The sequence below is a fragment of the Leptonotus elevatus genome, chromosome 4 (genome assembly GCF_054856555.1).
Source record: "Leptonotus elevatus isolate MCC_2025b chromosome 4, RoL_Lele_1.0, whole genome shotgun sequence".
Lineage (NCBI taxonomy): Eukaryota > Metazoa > Chordata > Actinopteri > Syngnathiformes > Syngnathidae > Leptonotus > Leptonotus elevatus.
Genome location: NC_141242.1, coordinates 4,172,189 through 4,195,593, shown reverse-complemented (window position 1 = coordinate 4,195,593; position 23,405 = coordinate 4,172,189). Strand labels below are relative to the sequence as shown.

Below are 23,405 nucleotides of genomic sequence, written 5' to 3'. Positions count from 1 at the left end.
TAACAGTAACTCTGTTTTATGGTTACAAGTCGGGTTACTCGTATCTCGAGGCATCCGTGTATAATGTAAGAAAACAGAAGGCCTGCACGTCTTTGTCCGAGCTGCTCAGTGCAATATGGCAAGTTATCCATAAATCTAAAATAATAATAAAAGAAGAAGACAAGTGTTTTGCATTTTCTTGTCTTTTGGTGATGCTACGGATAGCACTGATGGCACAAAGATCATGACCACAGAGGCAGAAAGGGAACTTTATTAAAGCAAAAGGGGACGTGTGCGCCTTTGTCTCAAAATGGCTGCTGTGGCTTAACGAAGTGACTTACCCCGAGCACAAAACGGTAATCTCCCTCTAGTCTACAACCCTCCGCAAATGTGCCTGGTCATGAAAGCGAAAGTACGTATGGAGTCTTCAAGCTGCCCGCAAGTTTTTAATGAAGCCTCACTTTCACCCCTCCCTCACATCTCTGCCAAAAGAAACGCCCCCATTGCTACATTGCTAGCTCGACTTCTTCATGTAGTATTGCCAAAAACGAATTAATTAACTACAATATGACATGAAATACAGAACATTCCAATCCCTTTTTTAAAACTTTGGTTATTAAATGGAGAAACTAATAAGTCTGTCTAGAACGTCAATTATGACAAAGGAATTGGAAATCAGTAGAGAAATGAACAAGTCAATGCATTGCCTTTGATGGAAACTTTGCCCCTCCCAATATGGCCGCCATGCGGGCACGTTGGTTAGCCGTGCTGCTACAGCGCACTAGCTTATCTAGTTTTCATATCTGTGGCGCCTGCGACAGTCGCTCTCTGACCTCAGGACTTGTTGGCAGTGGGCAGACTTGTTATTGGCAGGTACGAGAGGGTCATGTGACACAGGGTTAATGGCCCCAGGGTTCTCAGATTAGCATCATTTTATCAATGCTTGAAGTACTGATTGACATAATGATGCCTAAAAAAAATGAAAATATTTTTTTCACATTTTGTACTAAAATTATCAGGTGTAAATAAAATACTTTGAACAAAAATGAGTTCTTGTAGTTAATATTCAAAACTGTTCAGCAGTTTAGTGCCATCTTTGAAGGAGAATTTTGACACAGTATTTTTTGTTTGATCCAAAGCTTTTGTTACTTGATGAGTGGCTCAGTGATGTATGCAGTTAATAATTAAAATATAAGATACTCTTATGTATATTGGTTTAAAAAAATATTAGCCCACATATTATGTCCTTATTTAAAATGGCGAAAAAAATTGACCTTGCCTTTCCATTACTTTTGGAGGGGCCCTTATGTCACATTATTCTGGTACTATTTTAAATGAGAATTTATCGAATGCTAACATGCTAAGAGTTGACATGCTAATATGTAGCAAAAAAAAAAAAAAAAAAAAAACTAGACTGAAAAAGACGGCAGGATAGAGATACAACGGAATTATGTCGTGCGTTTTAGTCGAGTCTCTTTTAGTTTAAACAAAAATGAATCAAATGCTACCATGCTAACATATAGCTATAAGCTGGCAGACTGAACCGAAAAGGACCTAAGGCAGATCCCATAATGTCGTAGGTACTATTTCAAACAAGAATTGATCAAATGTTGCCATGCTAACAATTAATATGCTAACACATAGCAAGCTGGCAGACTGAACCGAAAAGGGCCTAAGGCAGATCCCATAATGTCGTAGGTGCTATTTCAAACAAGAATTGATCAAATGCTAACATAGGCTATCGTGCACTCTATGTAGCGTGTGCGCACATGAACACAACACGAGCTGGCTTTGCCTTTTTTCAACCAGCACAAGGTTCATGTTGTCCTTATTAAAAGGTAAACACTTTAAAACAGTACAAGCAAATAAAACAAAAAAATATGTCACAGCTTAACTTCCTTACACCTGAACCTCCGATTACAACATTACTTCCCGTTTGCTATTCAAACAACTAAATCACCCTTTGATAAAGAATGTGACAGATGTTCTAAATGAGGACACGCGCTCTCGCAGACTATACTTGTCCTGTCCCAAAGACAAATATAAACGACACTTGCTTGTTTGTTTGTTGTGTATTTATACTTGGATGTGTCTCATGTGACTCTGTGAGATATTGATTTTGGAGAAATGTAACAAATCAAGTCATAAATAGATCTGAAGCGCCTGCTCATTTGCTCGTTTTCCCCACCCCCCCCCTCCTTGTCTAATTTGTGGCACCTCCCACTCAGGTAGCTTCTTCATGGCATCTTCATCCTCACTTGGTTGGAGGAGCCGACCACAACTGAGTGCAGGCTTCACTTTTACTGCAACTCCGCAACAGGACGGTATGTACATTTGATGCATTTCACTGCTGAAATATTTACAGGCTTGATGGCTCGTGCGCGTTACTTAAAATTTAAACGTATGCAGAAAAATACGCTTTTTAAAATTCATTTTACGCTGATTGTTGTTTTGTAGTTTTCAGTCATCTGCAAGGGCAAGTTTTTTTTAAATTAAAAAAATATATATTTTGGTTATTATTTAGCCGTATGAGAGGGTCACAATATTCAAAACATCTCTCGGTATGACAACAGATACACGACTGCAAATTTCAACGGCAATAATAAACATATCATTAGTCTAATACTGTAGCATAAATGCCTACGTCATTTTTAATCGTTTTTGGGGAAAACAAAATTCTTTTTTTTTTTTTAAATCAACAAACAAGAAGAGTCCAATTGTGTACATTAAACTTTTGCAGATTACCTGGTTGACACAAAGAACAACAACATTTTTAGCAAGCAAATTAGTATTATTATTGTTATTATTATTATTTTCTCCTAATGTTATGACAGTAATAAAAAAAAAAAAGGTGACTTGGGCAATTACACTATTGGGCCCATGATATGATTAAGTTATTATATTTGTAAAAGCACTGGTAATTTGTGATGTCATAAAATATTACTTCAGAAATGTATCAAGGAAAAAAAATGTATTTTTGTGGGTGAAATATAAATGTAAGGAAAATAAAATTGTACTGCGTTACCATAAGATTATAGTTATTTTTACTTTATCACTTATTATTATATTTTTATACTTAATATATTACTTATTATGTATTTATTATTATTTTATAATAATTTTTACTTAATTTTTTTAAACTTTCACTTTATCAAGCTTTATTAAACAGTTAAGACTCTTTAGATAAGTACAGCATAGCAATGAGCATATCTGCTTGTTAAAAAGCGATACCACACAATCCTAAAAAACTAATAAATTGCAAGAACTCATGAGTAAATGAAAATAACTATATTTGATATGTTGTTGGGTCGTGGGAGCTTGATCGAACAATCATAGAATGTGCGGCTCAAACTTGCCAAATTGTGAGCCTGCAGTCATTTATATTACTATTATTAGACCACTCACATATTATATTCATACAAATGTATTTAATTATATCATCATAAAAATAAAGACTTTTATAGATTGCTGTGTAACCCTTCGTAGTAAATGTCATTTTTCTTATTTTTTACTTTTTGCAGCTGACCTGCAGTGCGATGCCCGAGTGTTCCTGTGTCGCTCGCCCAAACCAAGAAGGCGGTCGCCTCGATCCCGGGGGAGACACGGCAGAAGCAGGAGGAGGGGGAGGGGCAGGAGGCGCTCTGGACAGTTTTCATTTTAAACAGGTGACACACCTCCATCATCGTCACGCTTGTCTTCAGAAATTATACAAAATTGTTTTATATAATAATAAATGACCATCTTTGAGGGGGGGAAAAAGTGCAACTTTGTATCCTTGAGGCTCAAACCCTTGACCAGAATTGATTTTGCATTTGGGATATGAGGGAACAGTGTATTTGGTATTTTATAGGTAATACATAGCGGTACCTCAATTGCAAAAAAAAAAAAAAAAAGTGTTTTGCCTACTTTTTCCATTTGTCATCAACTGACTGACTGACTGGTCAATTGAGTAGGGACAACAAAGCATTCTGAAGAATTCTGCCTAGCAACAAGCAACTGGGCGGACGTGCCAGTCAGCAGAAAACAAATGCTAGCAAACTCCGTTGACCTTTGACAGCTATATAAAAAGTTGCAAAGAATTATCTCAACATCTGTTATGTTAGTACATCAGAAGATGAAACAAAAACATGAAATGATTAAAAATAAATAAATTAAAATAATTATATTAGTTTTTTTTTTTTTTTTTTACAATGATTTCCCCCCCAACAATTTCCATATTTTTATGCATTAAATCCATATACAGTACCAGACAAATATTGTGGAGTGGTCATTTCCTGACACGTTAATGAGTTCAGTTGTCATTCAGCACGTGCTCGCCTTCATTAACAGGCGTACACTTCTATTAGGGCTCCCAACAAGCATGTAATTGTGCTGCTTGATTAACTTCTCAGCCCAGCGACCACCTCATTGAGGCTCAACGACACCATCGGCAGCCACAGGGAAAGATTGTGCTGTTTTTCACGTGTGTGTGTGTGTGTGTGTCGCCAGCTGACCTTTTTGTTTATTCTGCCGGCGGTCTTCCTCATCCAGGTCTTCCTCGCCATGATGACTCCTCGTCAGGTATCGCGGCCTCTGCCCGGCGGTCAGCTGCGTGCTCTGATGCAGCACAAGCAGCAGGCCCTCATCCTCCATCAGGTATCCAAACGCTACATTTTCTTATTCCTATAGTTGCTCAAGTGGTCGGCTATTTGGCAAAACTGAGCAGCTTTTGCTTCGGTGCAATATACGAAACCCTACCACTGGTCGTCATGGTAACGGAAGCCATACTATGCATTCGGATGAGACAGAACTGGAGGAAAGTTGGTATTAAGCCCTGTGAATGTAAGACAGTTATTAAAGTAGTGTTAAAGTACAGAAATGCAAACCACCAGACAGAGTTTTTGATACAAAGTGTCTTGAAGTGTGATATGGCGCCCTCTAGTGGTACATGAAGAATCACTGAATTAAACTCTCAAACTGTGCAGAATGTTAAAGTGGCTCAAGGGGGACTAATACTTTCGCAAGGCACCGTATGCTATCTTATGTCTGCCTTTACCGTTCCAGCATCGCCTCAAAGAGTTTTACAGGAAACAGCAGCAGCTCAACGTGCAGTTGCTTCAGCAGCAGCCGCTAAAGAAAAGCAAAGAGGTAAACATTGAGATGCAGGATATCACTTTTTTTGGGGGGGGGGGTTTTGACAAGTTGCTGCTGTGTTTTTTGTCTGTCCGTCAGCTCCTTGCGCAGCAGCTGGAGCTGCAGAAGCTCCTGCACGTCCAGCTGCATCTTCATCAACAGCGGTCGGCGCGCTCCTCTGCAGGTAAGCAGTGAACGCCTGCCACGTCCGTTTTCATCTGTTGCGGATTTTCATTTGAAATTGATTGCAATGTTTCAAAGCAATCTCTTTATTTTCATTAAGTGTTTATTGTAATTTTGTTTTTGTTTTTTCAATGTACCAAATCTCATTGTCTCAAAGCACTTTACATATGGAGCAGGCAGTGCCTTTGGTGTAGTACTAAGTTGAGCCACAACATGCGGGGCAGCACTGAGCTCTACTAAATTTGGATGTTTGCCTGTGTGTTCATTGACATAGGGCTGTGCAATTAATTGGAATTCAGTTACAATTTCAATTATCACCCTCCACATTTGCAAAATTAGCATAATTGTAAAAAAAAAAGAAAAGAAAAAGATTATTAATACTAATTTTGTGTTGTTTGAGTTGTTTAAATGTATCCATTTGCACCTTTTAAATTTTTAAAATAACTATTTTAATACATTTTGTTTCATCCAAGAGGAACTTGCATAATTATAGTGTTTCAAATACATGTATTTGTCTTAATATGTTTTACATTTAATCATTTTGTTGTTTCGTACCAAAACATTAACAACCGTCCTAATGGCGATTTCAATTATTACCAAAAATAATCGTGATTAATATCTTCTTCATAATCAAACAGCCCTTCTTTGACAGCAGTGTAGCAGTTATCTGAAGGTTGCCAGGAAGTTTATAATTACGGTAGCATATGCACATTTTTTACAAGCTAACATTGAGCTAGCAAACATTCGTGAGATGAAAAATTCTATGGTTTGCTTGAAGATTTGGGTGTTTATGAATGAAAATGCATTCGGTTCATTGGCAAATAAAAAAATTCAACAACACAACTGTTTATATAAACAGTGTTTCGCTCTCTTTTTTTATGCGCCAGTTTTACAAGTAAACTGGGAGTGACAAATACAAAAAAAGAAGCTTGATTTGGAGAACCGAGTGAGAGTCCTTTTCATGTTTACATAAAGTGATGTTATATAAGAATTTCATATTTCTTGAACAGGCACTAAAGGAATACTTTAAAGAGTGTGTTTAAAAAAAAAAAGAAGCATGTGGGAGGGTAAAGCATAAAAAGAAGGAAATCATGCTCCGATATTCTGTATTAATTAACTACTAAGTCCGTTAGCTGATTTCAGCTCTGTGGAGTCGAAGCACATTTGGAAGGCGATGGCAAAAGACGCAGCAGCGGCGGCAGAAGAAGAAGAAAATTCCAGCAAGTGCGATCACGAAGACGCCGATAACGAGAAGGCAGCCTGTGAGAGACAAACGCGCGACCTGTCACATTCTCCTCACAAGCGGTACGACGACACTTCTCGTGCTAAAACGGTGACATCGGTCGTATTTGGGATGTTTTGCATCGCTTGATGCGGTTTTTTTCGTCCAGCTCGAGTCAAGATGACCGAACGGCGACAAATATCCTCTACGGTCACGGCGTGTGCAACTGGCCCGGGTGCGAGTCCATCTGCCAAGACTACAGCCAGTTTATAAAGTAAGTGTAATAATAATGTCCATCCATCCATTTATTTTTTAGAGCTCAGGTGAGAAAGAAACGACCCTGGCTGACTTTTGAAATTAATTTATTTGGAATGTGAAAACAATAATGAAAAAAGAAATAACGCACAAATATATATTGATATGTAATTTGCATGTCTTTAACACATTTCTTTCCGTTTAACTTTAATGTGGACACTTAGTTTTAGTGAGCTCTTGTAATTTTGAAAAGAACGGTGGAATTTCAAACTTTAGTTTTTATAATCAAATTGAGCTAGAAATGACCCATTCAACCATTAAATCTTATTGTTCTGTAGCTATAATTTGACATCCTACTCAAAATACTTGCGTTACTGTTCTTTTTTTTTTTTTACATTAAAAAATACATAGACAACAATAAATAAGGATATGTTACCATTCAAATATGGCTGAAGAGCTTTTACATGCTGGTGCATTACACATGACAGAAATGGTTCATTTAGAGTTGTTTGTTTTGCACTAAATGTGACAAAAGGAATTTTATTTTTTATTTTTTGCTATAAAACAAAACGTGTACATTTAGCACATTAACATTTTTGACATTTCTGGTTTTTAAAAATGGCTTTTTTTTTGGGTGGTGATATAACCTCAAACTTCCATTGTCTTTTCAAATAATGACTAGAACTGTGTGCGTCAATGTTAAGCCTTCAAACTGAAGACCTTATGGATTGTCTGTCTGAAATAGCCGCAGCTTTTTTTTTAGGGGGGGGGGGGGGGTTGAAAATGGAGATCAATTTATGCCGCAAACTCTCTTTTAATGTGTGTGTGCGTGTGTTTCAGGCACTTGCGCAGCGAGCACAAATTGGACGACAAAAGTGCAGCACAGTGTCGAGTCCAGATGCAAGTGGTTCATCAGCTGGAGATTCAGGTGGGCCCGGCCACAACATTAGGAACACCTGCGCAGTCTATTCATGAGATCTCAAATGACAATATGCAAATTAACATGTTTTATTATTGTATTTTTAAAAAAAAATAAAGCTGTTAAGTTGCAATGAATTTACGGTATTTGATTAAGCAGTTTGAACTCATTCACTTGCCATAAATTCATTAAAAAAAAGACTTCACTAGTTAACTCACGATTAATGACACATTTTATGTCGGTTCTAAATGTACAATAAAACAATTCTAGGTTTTCATACTCTTGTTAACAAAAGTGGGAAAAAAAATGTTGAACTAATAGAAATAGTTCAAATTAATTTTTGACGTTTATAAACTGTCAATGGCAGTGAATGAATAAAAAAAAAAAAAGATTATTAAAAAATCAGGGCGTCAGGCGATTACAATTTTTAATCGTAATTAATCGCATGACTTCACTAGTTAACTCACGATTAATGACACATTTTATGTCGATTCTAAAAAATTTGGTTTTCATAATCGTGTTAACAAAAGTGGAAAAAAAGTTCAGCTCATAGAAATAGTTCAAATGAATTTTTATAGCCGTCAATGGCAGTGAATGAGTTAATAGCTGTGTTTTAAATGATAATAAATATTTATTTTATATTTAAAAGACTCAACTAAAAATAAAGACCCCGCCGAGGCCGAACGCGTTCCCTTGTCGCCAAAGAGCTTGCAAACAAAAGTCTAACCTCCCATGTCCGATTTTTTCTCGCCCTTCCAGCTGCACAAAGAACAAGAACGTCTGCGAGCGATGACGGCTCACCTTCAGCTGACGCCCTCTGCGGAATCCAACTTGGCCCCCACGGGAGCGCTGCTGACGCCACGCGACATGTCGGCCGGCCGGCTTTGCTCGCAGGTAGCTTGCGTGTGCTGGTGTCTGTTTGGACAAACATTACGCAACGTCATTTTTGTGGAATCATACGTTTCTATAACTGTTGTAACAGTGATACTTTGCCACCATTGGTCCACAATGAGCAAAAGTAACGACGACACAAGGGCCAATGTTTAGTTTGACAGGAAACTCGAACTCACTATTAATCAGTAATGGCGTTGTTGTTTTTCTGTCACCAAATCATTTGTTCATCTCCCATAATGAACCACTCCAAACAATTTCCCCCTGCGACTAATGGGCTTCCTCGTGTGCGCTACATTAGAGTGATAATGACCTCAAAGGAGGCCAATCCAATCGCTCCGTCACGCCGCCCTCCTCACACGTCCTTTTGCTTGCTCGCAGTCCGGCTCGGTCGCCTCCGAGCCGCCCTCGCCGGGTCCGCCTCGTCTTCTGGCCCCCGCTGGCGCCTCACCGCCGGGGGGACTCGCTCCAATGTCGAGTGCTGGCGCCGTGACACGCCGCCATCAGCGCTTGGCCTACACGACAGGTCATACATGCACATTTTTGATATTGTCAATGTCCAAATTTGGTCCATTTAATGTTATTGTGCAAATCGATACAGCTGGTCAGGCTCACTTGGAAATCTTGAAAATGGCTTGTTTTATGTGACAATGTAATGTTAAAAGGTCAACAAACGTGGCACTTCTGAAAAGTGATGGTTTTGGAAATATGTGGATTCTGCCAGACACCAGCTATGTATTGAAATACAGGGTATTCCAAACTAGATTAAAAGGTATTGCACATTCAAATGAAATACAAATCGTACCCAAGTAAATGTTTTAAAACTGTTCTAGAGGATTACCGGTAAATATGAAATACTAATGCATTGGACTTACAAGTTAAACTGTGCTTAAAAAAATATTCTCTCACATAACACAATCCACCTTAAAGAATGTAAACTGGACAATAATTACCAAAAAGATGGAAATAAATTACCTACAATGAAAAACAAACAAACAAAAATTCCTCTGAACATGGAAAAATATTACTCCAATTAATGGACAAAAAATCCCACCAAAAATTGCATAAACAACAAAAAATCCCATGAAATGAAACAAAAATTTAAATAAAAATTGACAAACATCCCCCACAAAAATAGATGAACATTCATGTAAAAATGAACAAAAACTCCTCAGAAGATGGCAACATATTATCCCAAATAACGGACCAAAAAAACATCCCACAAAATAAATCGGCATGAACAAAAAACAACATCAAAAATGGACAAATAACCCCCACAAAAACAGACGAACATTCATGTAAAAATGGACAAAAAAATTATCAGAAGATGGCAACACATTATCCCAAATAACGGACCAAAAAAACATCCCACAAAAATCGGCATGTACAAAAAAACAAAAACAAAAAAATGGACAAATATCCCCCACAAAAACGTACAAACATTCATGTCAAAAAATTTACAAAAATTCCTCTGAAGATGGCTAAATATTACCCCAAAAAAATCCCAAGAAATGAAACAAAAATTTCCACCAAAATTGACAAACATTCCCCACAAAAACGGACGAACATTCGTGTAAAAATTGACAAAATATTCTCAGAAGATGGCAACACATTATCCCAAATAATGGACCAAAAAAAACATCCTACAAAAATCGGCATAAACAAAAAAAAACATTCCCCTGAAGATAACAATATAATAACTTAAATAACGGACACAAAAAAAAATCCACAAAAATTGGCATAAACAACAAAAATTCCCATGAAATTGAACACACACTTCCACAAAAACGGACGCACTTTCACGTTAAAACTGATATTAATTCTCCAGAAAACGTGAACAAACTGCAAATTATTTCCACTATTTATATGTGTTTTCATCTTTTTTTCCTCTCTTATCCCAGAAAAAGAACAGGAACTCTACAAGAACGCTGACATCAGACCACCCTTTACATACGCAACCTTAATAAGACAGGTGCCGTCTACCAACACAACTGGCCCTTGTTTCTATTCCGTGAGTAACATTTCCACCTGCAGGCCATCATCCAATCAGCGGACACGCAGCTAACACTGAACGAGATCTACACCTGGTTCACGAGGACGTTCGCCTTTTTCCGGCGCAACGCTGCAACCTGGAAGGTAAGCGCGCATGGCGAGTATTGATATCATTACCATGACGACAGGGGCGGAGCTAGAGAATTAGGGATTTTAAATCAAAGAAGAAAAAAAATCAATCTTTCAAGATAACGGAGTACGTGTCCTGTTTGTGACAGAACGCTGTGCGCCACAACCTGAGCCTGCACAGATGCTTCGTGCGCGTGGAACATCCCAAAGGTGCCGTGTGGACGGTGGACGAGGCGGAATATCAGCGCCGGCGCTCCCAGAAGATGACGGGGTCAGTCATGAGTTGTCCGTCTTTTGGCAACAGTTTATTTAAGCAAGAATCGGAAGTCAACCGAAAAAATATTTTGGGACAATATGTTCTATGCAGCCCCACTACTAACCTAAATATGTCATTCTGGTTAATATTCCGTTCGTGGAATATGAGTTAAGCAGCAAAATCCAGCCGTTTTTATCCATCTCAAGGGGCGGCCATTTTGCCACTTGCTGTCGACTGAAGATGACATCACAGTTGCTCAGGTTCTCAGGTAACAAGCAATCACAGCGCAGCTTCAGAAAACAGGTGAGTTGTGATTGGTCGTTACCTGAGACCTGAGCAACTGTGATGTTATCTTCAGTCGACTGCAAGGGCCAAAATGGCCGCCCTCCTGAGAAATATAAAAAAAATAGCTGGATTTTGCTGCTTAACTCATATTCCACAAATGTAATATTAATCAGAATGTCATGTTGAGATTAGTGAGCTCACATATAACATATTGTCAAGCAATGTTTAAGATTGACTTCCATTTTAATGCCCCCCCCCCCGGCACTCGACATTACGTGGATTTTTCATGAAGCGATTGTCATCTAGCAGGAGTCCACTACTGATGAAGAGCGTCCCTATTGGGTCGGTTCTGAACGGCAGCTTACAGGTGAGAAGTGTTCAATTACAACACAAAGTGGTCGACAAAACATATTTACGCTCCGTTTTGGCTCCTAGACGCCATTTCGAGACACAGCGTCGCCAGCATTCAGGTGTGGAAACGGCAAACGGTGGGACTTTTGGCGTATTTGAACAACTTGAAAGTCATGTGTAAAATCTTGGATAAAAACTGCATTTTGTTTTTCCTGCAGCTGTCATTTGAACATAGCTCATTGACGAGAATCCGTGATGGAAAACAATGGCGGCCTGCAACTCAACCGGGCTCAAATTAACGATGAAGACTCGTTGTGACTCCTCACGCACGTTACAAGTCAATCTATTACTTAAGAAGTCAACCTTAAACATTTTGGGGATAATAATATGTTATATGTGACCTCACTCGTCTAAACATGACATTCTGATAAAAATGACAAATTCCAGCCGTTTTTATCCATCTCAAGGGGCGGCCATTTTGTCACTTGCTGTCGACGAAAGATGACATCAAAGCTCACCTGTTTCTGAAGCCGTGCTGTGATTGGTTGTTACCTGAGACCCGAGCAACATTGATGTCATCTTCAGTCGACAGCAAGTGGCAAAATGGCCGCCCCTTGAGATGGATAAAAACGGCTGGATTTTGCTGCTTAACTCATATTCAACGGAATATTAATCAGAACGACTAGTGGGGGCTGATTAGAACATATTGTCCCTCAAAAAATGGGGGGTTGACTGGATGTAAAATATACTCTACTCTTATTTTAAGGTATCAGGAACTTGTGGAAGCTGCAGCGATACATCGAGCAAAAAAACAAAAAACTAATCTGATATGGAGTAAGTCCTCCTTGGCAGTAGTTGGCGCTATACTGTGGCAGTATGACACATTACCTGCGTCAGAACGGTCTTTGTTCACAATTTGTATTTTATATTTCAAAAGTACTCGTTATCAGCGAGTACTCAAAGTCAATACTTGTACTGGTCTGAAAAAAAGTATTATTGATTATGTGTGTATTGTGGAAATCCATCCCTTTTCTATACTACTTCTCCTTACTCGAGCCACAGGTGTGCTGGAGTGTATCCCTGCTGACTTTGGCCTGAGACTGTGGCGCGCGCACCCCGGGGACTGGTTCGATGTAATGCTACGGGATTACACCGCAAAATCCATCAGCATTCGCACCTATGGACATTGTAACTGCTTCAATGATCCTAACGTGCACGTTTTGGGAGCATTTGAAGAAAATCCACACAATCATTGGGAGAACATGAAACTCCACGCAATAAAGCCATTGAGGTTCGAACGAAAGGACTGTGCACTGTGAAGCAGGCGTGGCAACCACTAGGCCATCGCGTTGCCCTAAATTGTGGAACCATACGTAGAATTATTCCTTTGGGGTGGACAGCTTTAATTTTCCTTTTTAAGTGTTATTGTTGATGTCTATTGCATATGTTGTTTGTTGTCTACTTAATAAACGTAACTTATTGATTAACTGATTACTGACTGCGGAATTATATTTGATTCACATACAGTTTGTCAATTTAATGTATTTTAGTCCAAGTGTAGGAAAAGATGTGTTTTGAAGCGTCATGATTAGTAATAGACGCACGAACATAACGAGAGCATTCAGTCGGCCATTATCATTTCCTTTCCCAATTTCCCAGGGCATTGAATTGATCACACCTGCACTGTTCCCAGATCAGCGATTTCAGAGGTTCAGATTTGTGACTTTTATGATGGTACTTCATGTGAGTTCTTTATTATTGTTGATTATTAGTGTACAAGAGTTGTCAAACGATTAAATTCTTTGAATCAGGTTAATCGCATCTTAGAATTTTGATGAATCATGATTAATCGCTTAATTAAATTTTTTATCGACATTTTTTGCCCGCCAAATTTGTAGAGCGCCTGTTAATGTGTTCATTATTTTGTCATTTAATGCTATGAGGACGTCGTCATAATTTTTTGATCCACTGCACACTCTCCCTCTTTTTTCTAATGAATTAATTAATTGCATAGTTTAAAAAAATTACCTCAGTAGTTTGACATAAACAAATATTCTGAATGTCATACGCAAACATTTACTTTTTTTTTTTTATTTAATTATTTTTATTTTTTTTACATGAATGCATGTAGTTACGTTTATTGATCACAAACAAAACCTGTGCTGCCTTCAACGTAGCAATCCACTGTCAAGATAAAGGACAATCTGTGGTCAGAATGAATAGTGATTAATCTGCGTTAATACATGATTATTGTGATCATTGTGATTCATTAATTAGTTAACGCTTTAACTTTGACAGCACTAAATGGAACGCACGGTGTTCCACAGGGTTCAATTCTGGGGCCTCTGCTGTTTTCATTGGATCTGTTTCCCCTTGCCCCTGTCCAACTTAAGAAAACATTGAAGTGTTTGTTTTATAGTGCTCTGCATATATAGTTGAGTGATGGGAGCTAACTAGCAGAACTAATGGAACACTTCCTTGAATGAAAAGTCAACCTTAACTATTTCCTGACAAAAAAATATGTTATATGTGACCCCACTGATCGAAACATGACATTCTAGTTAATATTACATTTGTGAAAATCCAGCTATTTTTCGCCACCTCAGGGGGCGGCCATTTTGCCACTTACAGTTTACAGTTGCTCAGGGTTCAGGCAACGACCAATCGCAGCTGAGCTGTTTTCTGAAGCTGAGCTGTGACTGATTGTTACCCGAGAGCTGAGCAACTGTGATATCATTTTCAGTTGACAGCAAGGGGCAAAATGTCCGCCTTCTGATATTGATTAAAGAAAAACTGCTAGATTTTGTTGCTTAGCTCATATTTCACTAACGCAATAATAACCGTATACCGTACTAGACTAGTTGGGCTGCAAAGAAAATATATTTGCCCCCCCCCCCATTTTTTCCCCCTTTAAGATGCATGGAGATGGGGATACAAGAACAGAAGGCTTTCCCTATTCAGAATTTTTTTTTATATTGATATGATACAAACACATGAACTGAAGTGTGACTTGGTGTTAGTTGTTTGTAAATGAATGTCAATGAGTACATTAACTCATTCACTGCCATTGACGGCTATAGACGTAAAAAATTCATTTTTGCAATCTCTATTAGTAAAATTAGTTTTTCTACTTTTGTTAAGAGTATGAAAACTATGATTTTTTTATTGTACAATTTAGAACAGATATAAAAAATATATTAATTGTGAGTTAAATATTAGTCATGCGATTAATTACAAAAAAAAAGATTATTTAAAAATTAAGGGCATCAGATAATTACATGTTTTAATTGTAAATGACTTCACTAGTTAACTCACGAATAGTCAAACATTTTATATTGGTTTTAAATGAACAATAAAAAAAATCTAGGTTTGCATACTCTTGTTAACAAAAGTGGAAAAAGATGTTAAACGAATAGAAATAGTTCAAATGAATTTTTGACGTCTATAGCCGTCAATGGCAGTCAATGAGTTAAAGACCTACTCCACACAAATCGGCTACTGTATTGGTTACACGCGCAAGCGGAATGTTCAGTCATTGAAAAATGAGTGAATCATTGCAGATTTGACAAATATTTTTTTTAAATGCAAGCAATCCCCTTACAAAACAGCTTTACATAATTTGGCATGCATTCGCTTGATGTGGCTCATGTTTGAAAAGCAGTGGTTATTGGTGCCCAAATTGTCCTCTAAATTTTGGTACCTAAATGTTTCCCTTTCAACCCCTCTTGATCAACATTTTTTGAAAAAATATCGCCTTACTAAAGTTTGTTTTCCCCCCCGAGCGCATCACGGCGTCTTGCTTAAAAACACTGCTGAAAGCGTCAAAAGTGTGCGCCGGAGGCGTCAGCGTGCTGTCGTCTCAACCGAGCGATGGCGCGGTGGAAAGTGCAGCCTTCACCAATCCGAGCGAGAACAAAGGCGCCATGTTGTGACTAATGTCAGTAATTGTCTGGGCTGATAACGAGTTAGCTTTAGCGTTACTCCCGCCTCCCCGGGCCGCCTTTGATTTGATTGGCTGTCACGAGCGAGACCCCCGCGTGTTTACCGAGAAGACAACTTTACGCGCTCACGTGTATGGCTTTGATCTGACACACACACACACACCCACACACACACGCACACACGCACTTTGGACAGCATCATCATCACGTATCATCTTTTCATAGAGATGTCATAGAAATGATGATGATGATGATGATGATGATGATGATGATGATGAAGCCGTCGCGCACGAGTCCAATCATCAAGGCATCGGCCAATCATCAAGATCAATAATTCTCTATAAATGTACAGTAAATGAGACACTTTGGATTCTATATTTGTGGCTCTGATTTCTAAGCAAACCTCAGCCACGAAAAATACATTTGCCAGAACGTTTTCCATATATTATTGCATCCAAGTAAGCGTTTTAGCGTTCATTTTAATCTGATGTCTCGAATGTTCCTTTAGGAAAACCTTGACATTGACGTCATCCTTTATTTTTTGCGCAGATTTTTTGGGGTGGGCGTTAATTACAATCAATTATCTTAATATGTACTCGTTGTAATGCTACATTATGCACTCCTTCACATACTTTGAGAAGTAACAGACACATCATTCTTGACACCAATTATTGTGCTACTTTCCTATTTAGATAGGGGTTTGGCAACATCCATCAGCAAAGAGTTGGTGGGGAAAAATGCAAACAGTTGAATTTTTGAATACAAAAGGAATTTATGGATTAAATTTAAGAGGTGCAACAATTAATCGACAACTCATCGATTATCAATTAAATTTATATTTTGCTCATTCATTCATTGTTTCGGGATCTTATTTCAAATCAATGGAATTTTAAGCTTCTCAACAGTAAATATTCTCCAAATTCTGTCGTGTGATTATCTTGTGTAATTGCAAACTTTGACTTTGAAAACAATGATCAACATTTTTGTCAATCTTCTAACAATTTACGAACCAAACCAGGAACAGAATCATTATTAATTTACGTTTGAGTGTTTTCTTCTTTATCAATTTGAAATAATGTCCTTTTTTTTTTTTTTGAAGGGATGGAAATTACTGTAAAACAGGTTTTAAAATCCATTCAATTGAAAAAATAATTCAGATTCAGATCAATCAATTATTAGAATAATTGTAAGTTGTCACCCTAATTTTATTTTATATCAAGTCTCTTCAGTGGAAATGTAGTAAAATGAGGCAACTTGACCCTATTTGTTTCCGGTAGTTTAACTCTACATCAAACATTCTTGTCGAACAATTCCCATGAGTGTATTTTGCATAACATGATGATTATTATTTTTTATTTTTTTTTACAAATACTTGCTAATGGAATTTGGGTAGCATAATTTTGCAGAAGTTGTCCATAAAATAGTTTGTGTATATTTTCTCAGAAAATTCACAGGGAAAGTCATGTAATGATTGTAATATACAGGCCAGTATTGACAGTAAAATGTATTAATTTATTTATTTGAGGTAACGGTTTTGCGTTTTGTTTTGTTTTTTACAACATAAAAACAAAACAAAAAAAAGTCTACCATTTTTGGAGGGCAAAAAAAACAAACATATATAGTTTGTCCGACAGTAAATTTGCCATTTAAAAAAAAAAGAAGACATACTTTACATTAGTAACTTTCCATTAATAATGTTTCTCATGATTATTGCTAAACGTGCGCGACTACCTAAACAACTACCTTCAAAAGTTTGAGCTTGAATTTCATTTTTGTAACACGGTATTAACATGCATGTTATCTTTCTAAATTGTCAAGTCGATGTGAATGAACTGTTGAGCAGCCCAGGATGAACACGCACCCCAAACATCAGCTCGAAGAGGCTCCAGCTCACCCGTGACCCAGAACAAGGTGAGAAAATGGCCGGATGACCAGCCTGTGACGTTAAGATCGGAAAAGCTGACACACACGCGGGGCATGTGTCTCCATTGTGTGAAGGCGTTCCGCCATGTTTGATGTGCTCGTTTGGGGCATTGTGTCGGGAAGGGGGGAAGGAAGAGTCATGGCGGCTGCAAGCGCAAGACGAGTGGAGCGCAAGCTCGGCGAGTCCGGCCCACAAGCAAAGGACGACAATAGAGAAGGCAAGTGGTCACTTTTACGTAGTGTGACAAATATTTCATGATTTGAAAACATTGTCAATGCGCACATTTTTTTTTTAAAAGGGCTCTATAAATAAAGTTGCACATGTAAACTCCAAACTGACGATTGTTTTGACGTATTCCAGGGCGTGTGACATTTGAACTGACAGCGGAAGTCCCCGCTGTTACCATGCCAACAGACCTCATCAACAGTAGGTGGAAATTTGTCAACATGGATGTGAATTGTACATTTTTTTTGGGGCGGAATAATCCGATGTCTAATAGACAACTGAGAATGAATTTAAAAAAAAAGATTCCTAATGTGTCCGCGTCATCCAGCGCAGCCTCAGAGAGGTGCGGCCTCACGACAAGAGAGCTCTCCGCGTGTCACCTGCGCACACACCTGCCCTCCATGTGGCCCGGCGGTCCCGAACGAGCACGCCGGATCCCGCGGCCTGAGTGGAGTGCGCGGCTCCAGCTTGTCTGTGAAGAGCGGCGGTGAGGCCGACTCGAAAGCACTTGCTGCTACACCTTCAGGTAAGAACAATCAGGTTTCAGTTGACACATAGTGATTCACTTTTTATTGCGTTTTAGGGTCAATGGGAGGAATTTTTTTTTTTTTTTTTTACGATGTAGAATTAACTCATTCACTGCCATAAATTCATAAAAATAAAAAAAAGATTATTAAAAATTAGGGGCAAGAGGCGTTTTAATTTTTTTGTTAATTAATCACATGACTCACGATTAATCGCAAATTCTATATGTTCTAACAATAAAAAAAAAATCTAGGTTTTCATACTCTTGTTAACAAAAGTGGAAAACAAATGTTAAACTAATAGAAATAGTTCAAATGATTTTTTTACGTTTATAGCCGTCAACGGCAGTGAATGAATAAAAAAATGAAGTTTTTAATCGTAATTAATTGCATGATTTCACTGGTTAACTCGCGATTAATCACACATTTTATGTACAAAACGAAATGTACAATAAAAAAAATCTAGATTTTCAACAAGTGGGAAAAATGTTAAACTAATAGAAATAAATTTTGGATGTTTATAGCCGTCAATGGCAGTGATAGAGTTAAAATAATTTTTTTGAAAGAAACACAAATACCATCTAATTTGAATAGTGTGACTTGAGATACAAATAACCTGAGTTTTGCAAAACACAAGCAGTTGTTCAGCTGTTTTGTTGTTGTTTTGCTTTGACTTGTGAGCAAAAATTTCAGATTTGAGTACCGAACTCAAGTCACTTCACGACAGCAGTTTGGCAGATGGTGAATTATTGCAACTCCCAGTTTAAGTTTACTGTCAAACTAAACATAAACCAAATCAATATATACTGTGTATTAAAAATAAATAAATAACAACACAATTTTAATGTACGGAAGTCTATTGCTAACACAGAACATGCAAAACGCCACTGGTGTGCTGACAAATAGCATTGATAAGCAACTGATATTTGAACACAAACTGTGCAACATGTAGACAGAAATATAACTACACATGCAGGCGTATATTCTTTATCCTCTGCGAAACAAATTTTACTGCAGCGTCTGAGTCATTTAACAGTGAGTAAAATGCTTCGTTTGACTTTATGACTAGTATACTGCCATCTAGCGGCCAAGTTAATCATGATAAAATGAGTTGCAATTAATTAATCGAGTGGCTTGACCGAATTAATGAACCTTTGCATTGATTTCAATGGGGATGTGTTTTGAGTTAAGTGCATGCTCTCAGAACAAAGTAAACTTATATCTCAAGGCATAACTGTCACTACCTGATCATGACTTCGGCAGATTTTTGGCTTTTTTTTTTTTAAATTTATTTATGTTGAGTTGACTGAATAAATACATTTGAGACCTCTTTTATTATTAAAATATATATATTTTTAAATTGTAATCTAATTGTACTTAGAATGTTTTATGTGCTTTTGGTAAAACCTACAGGCATTTTTTTTTTACATTATTCAAACAATTTTTAAATATACAAAATATTTGAATATATTGACATTATTTTATTAAATGTTTACATTCATTTAAAATATTTAAAAATGTTTTCACTTACTTGACCTTCTATGTTGTATTTTGTTTGTTGTCAAAGCCTCAATTTTGAGAAATTTGTTCAAAGCAAAGAGAAGCTCTAAATGATAATGAAACAAAACAAAGCACATGATAATGAAATGATAATGAAACAAAACAAAGCACATGGTGTTTTGTTTTTTTATCAGTTTAAATATGTGCCAGTTAGGAAGTTACACATTGAATAAATACATGGCGCCAGTTTTCCCATCTACACACAGCTACTGTATTAGCATACCATATATGCAAATTTGTGTGTGTTTATGTGAGTGGTAGTACTACTTGCTCGGCTTAAGTAGGAAAAGGCCAAGACTCGACTCCACAGGGAATTCAGCCATCTTCCTTTCATTTACTTCCTGGAGTAAACAGGATAAAACGACTCCATTTGCATGAGCTCGCGCCGCGTCTGGTCCTTGTGAGGATGAAGACGAGCACTAAAACAACGAGTCGAATCGCGTAAGCGCCACGCGAACGTACCGCTGGGGTTAACGTAGGCAATTTCGCACCCGCCTAATTGGGGCGGGGCAGCAATTATGGCGATGACAGCTTCTTTGTGGCGGAAACTCATCACCGGGGAGACTTTTTGTGGCCTTTTTCTTGATGACGCTCCCTGGAGGGCTGAACAATGCTTCTGTGATTAAGGACAACGCAATCGCACATGATCAGTGCGGCTTTCAAGTTCTCCTTGACGCCACCACAAACAAACATGGGAGATTAATTTTAGGGTTAATGGAACAAATTACGCGGCGGGTTTGATGCTGACTGGCAGGCTTTTAGAACACGTTATGACCTCTGGGTTGTTCATTGAAGCAGATGAGCTGCACTGTTGAGTCGGGCTACAGCTCAGACGTCATAAATGGATTAAAGGAGGCATTTTGCAGTCGGGACTGGGAATATTGAAAATCCGTGAATAATTCACACCCAATCAAATGCATTGGGGAAGAAAAAGTCAATTAAATCAATACAATTAAAATAAATAAATACAATAATAATTAAATACATTAAATAAATAAGTACATTATTATTAATAAATGAATAATAATTTAATAAATAAAATCAATTAAAATTCCAAAAATAATTTTTAAAATACTGATTCTGGGCTGATGAGATGCTAAAATCTGATTAGACTAAAAAAATCTAACATCCACATGCAGGAAGCCATGCAGCAAAAGGAAATGCTATGAAATGAAAAGAGAATAATAGACTATGGGGAATAAATTCATGCAAATTCATGGGGCAAAAATTAGAATTACAATTGTGAGCATCGACTGAAACTCAAAAAGAATTAGCTTCTCCCACTGGTCGCAGAATCAGTGGAGGTTGACGTTTGTGGATCTCACTCTGCTTCATCCATCCTTCCTTTAGTCTTTCCTCTGGTCTCTTGCTGTCTCCCTAATCCTGTTGGACGTATCCGGGGTTGGTGAAATATTCTGGATTTGTAACTCTGTGGGTGGAGGGTGGTGCCTGGTTGGTGTTGGATTTCACTTTGCTTCATCTTTCCTTCCTTTGATCCTTCCTCTGGCCTCCTGACAACTTCACGACTCTGGCGGGACTCTGAAGTATTCCGGTTAAGGTGAAGGGTCTTGGATTTATAACAGGTTTCAGGTGGATTAAAGAGCAAAAAACTGGCATGCACGTACAAAAAGAAAAAAGAAAAAAGAAGAGCATTGATGATGACATGATGACCGAATGAATAATACCGAGCTCTCAGAAAAAAATAATAAATTTGTGAATACAATTGAGTGTAAAGTGTGTTTTTTTTGTCCGTCAGATTCATGCGCTCACCTGTTGCTGGCCTGCCTCTCCTGCCAATGCTCCGCGCTCCTGCTGGCCCTCCTGGAGGCCTGCACGTCCGGCCTGCTCGACCTCTGCAGCTGCTGCTGCGGCGCCTGCGCCCGCTGCTGCGGCGCATTGCGCCAGGCGCCCGTGGAGGAGCTCAACTGCCACGCCCACTGCCACTCGGTCCTCTTCCAGTCCTGCGGCGAGTCGACAGAGTGTCTCGAGTTTTGTATGGAGTGCTGCCAGATTTGCCGCCGCAACTAGTGGACGACAAGGATTGAGAAATAACTGGGGAAAATAAGAATGGAAATGTTAGGTCAAGTCGCCACAGGAAAAGAGGGACTTTTTTGGTTAATACATCTTAGTTTATTGTAACATACCAAGAGTGCAGTTGAGGAGCTTGAGTTTTACACTCTAAAAACATTGTCAGCTCGGAGAAGTAATTTTAGGAGATTAAAGTTGTACAATTACAAAGTTTGATATTTCTGACAAAAATGTAAGATCTTTATTTAGAATAGTCATAACATTACAAGGATCCCACATACTTCCGATTTACACAATTTTACACTTGCTTCAAAAATTCACACCTCCCGGGGTATATATAATCTGATTTCACATTACTTACAGTATTCGCACATTTGAATGTTAAATATCAAATTTTCCTCATTCATTCTCAATGGGACAGACATTTAAATTTTTCTAAGTCCCACTTTCCACGCCCACTTCCATACATACAACTTATCATCATTAACATCTGTCTGATGCTGCTCGGTGGCGCAGTTGGTAAAGTGCATTGTCTAGTAACCAGGAGGTCGCAGATTCGAATCCCACCTATATCCATGACCATTATGCTAAGTGATATACATGTTTACCAACTGACTATCATATCAGGAAATGGATTATAATTTCACTGTTAGCTTTCAGCATCAGATGACACTTCAATATAAATACACCATTAGCCATGATTTCAAACCAGTCAAGTTAGCTCATGAATTAGAGCAATTACCTTCCACCGCGGAGTACCTGGGTTCGAACCCTGCTTTAAGTAAGTAAATGATCTTATCATTCAATTTACTTCATAAGCACATGCATTTAAATCTTAGCATTCAGCAAATAGCATTCAGTTATTTTCTGCCAAAATTGCACTTTGTCTAGTTTGAGTTAGCGGTTTTCATTAAATTACAGTGAAGGGGATTTTGTGGATTTTGTGCCCTTAGCATTTGCTTAATAATCCCACCACTCATGTCCCAATTTAAATTGTGCTCGACATAAGCGTGTCATCGCCATGTAAAGCTGCCGTTTTATCATCTCATTTGCTATGATGATGACAGTATAGGCAAAAATGATTATTTATTTCCTATGAGATTTTGGGGAGGGGGACGGAAAGAAAACAGCAAGTAACATTTGAAGTATTAAAATAAATGTGCCAAGGCCATTTTATCTGTCAATGAAGTCTCGTTGGACAGCCAGCATGGGACTCATCAACTTGATTTTTTTTTTTATTACAAAACTGTATTTACTAAGGAAAAAACACATTAAGAGCCATTTAATGACTTTGACCCATTTGAGAAGGGCCCTCTTTGTTTGTTATCCGAGAGCAAAGTGTCTTGTTATAATATCGAGGCGTTGACTTCTGCGCGAGGAGCCGGGGAGCGGGGCGACATCGGGCCTGTCATCTCCCCCTTGAATCCCATCACGTATTTGTCTTAGAACATAAAAGAAAGCTTTAAGTCTGCCTAGATCTTCAAGATGGAAGGCAGCTTCTTTAAAAAGGACGTCAAGCGGGATGACAGCAGAGAGTAAACAGCCCAAAATAAAACAGCAGGGGAAAAAAAAAAAAAAAAAAGACAACATTATCAATCTGTCTGGAGAAGTAGCCAGGAGGTGCGTTTA

General features: G+C 38.1%; 2 protein-coding genes across 5 annotated transcripts; both read left to right on the top strand.

Annotated features, from left to right (window-relative positions):
• Positions 1-1,418: 1,418 nt before the first annotated feature.
• On the top strand, positions 1,419-12,089 carry LOC147175050 (forkhead box protein P2-like). 4 transcript variants are annotated; one of them, XM_086074656.1, is made up of 17 exons: positions 1,419-1,559; positions 2,212-2,303; positions 3,501-3,644; positions 4,510-4,614; positions 5,023-5,106; positions 5,191-5,275; positions 6,408-6,579; positions 6,666-6,770; positions 7,592-7,679; positions 8,430-8,564; positions 8,943-9,087; positions 10,463-10,533; positions 10,596-10,697; positions 10,832-10,953; positions 11,533-11,590; positions 11,659-11,693; positions 11,793-12,089. In XM_086074656.1, exons 3-17 carry the CDS (start codon positions 3,516-3,518, stop codon positions 11,815-11,817), a joined length of 1,461 nt encoding a protein of 486 aa, XP_085930782.1. In that variant the 5' UTR covers positions 1,419-1,559; positions 2,212-2,303; positions 3,501-3,515; the 3' UTR covers positions 11,818-12,089. The 4 variants fall into 4 exon arrangements, 3 of the variants coding, with proteins under 3 accessions (XP_085930782.1, XP_085930781.1, XP_085930780.1); XM_086074655.1 differs by having other exon boundaries at positions 11,530-11,590; XM_086074654.1 differs by having other exon boundaries at positions 11,530-11,590; positions 11,659-11,711.
• A 5,488-nt stretch (positions 12,090-17,577) lies between these two features.
• Positions 17,578-21,776, top strand: LOC147175049 (uncharacterized). The gene is made up of 4 exons (XM_086072701.1): positions 17,578-17,656; positions 17,788-17,865; positions 17,993-18,190; positions 21,505-21,776. Exons 1-4 carry the CDS (start codon positions 17,578-17,580, stop codon positions 21,774-21,776), a joined length of 627 nt encoding a protein of 208 aa, XP_085928827.1.
• Positions 21,777-23,405: the final 1,629 nt, after the last annotated feature.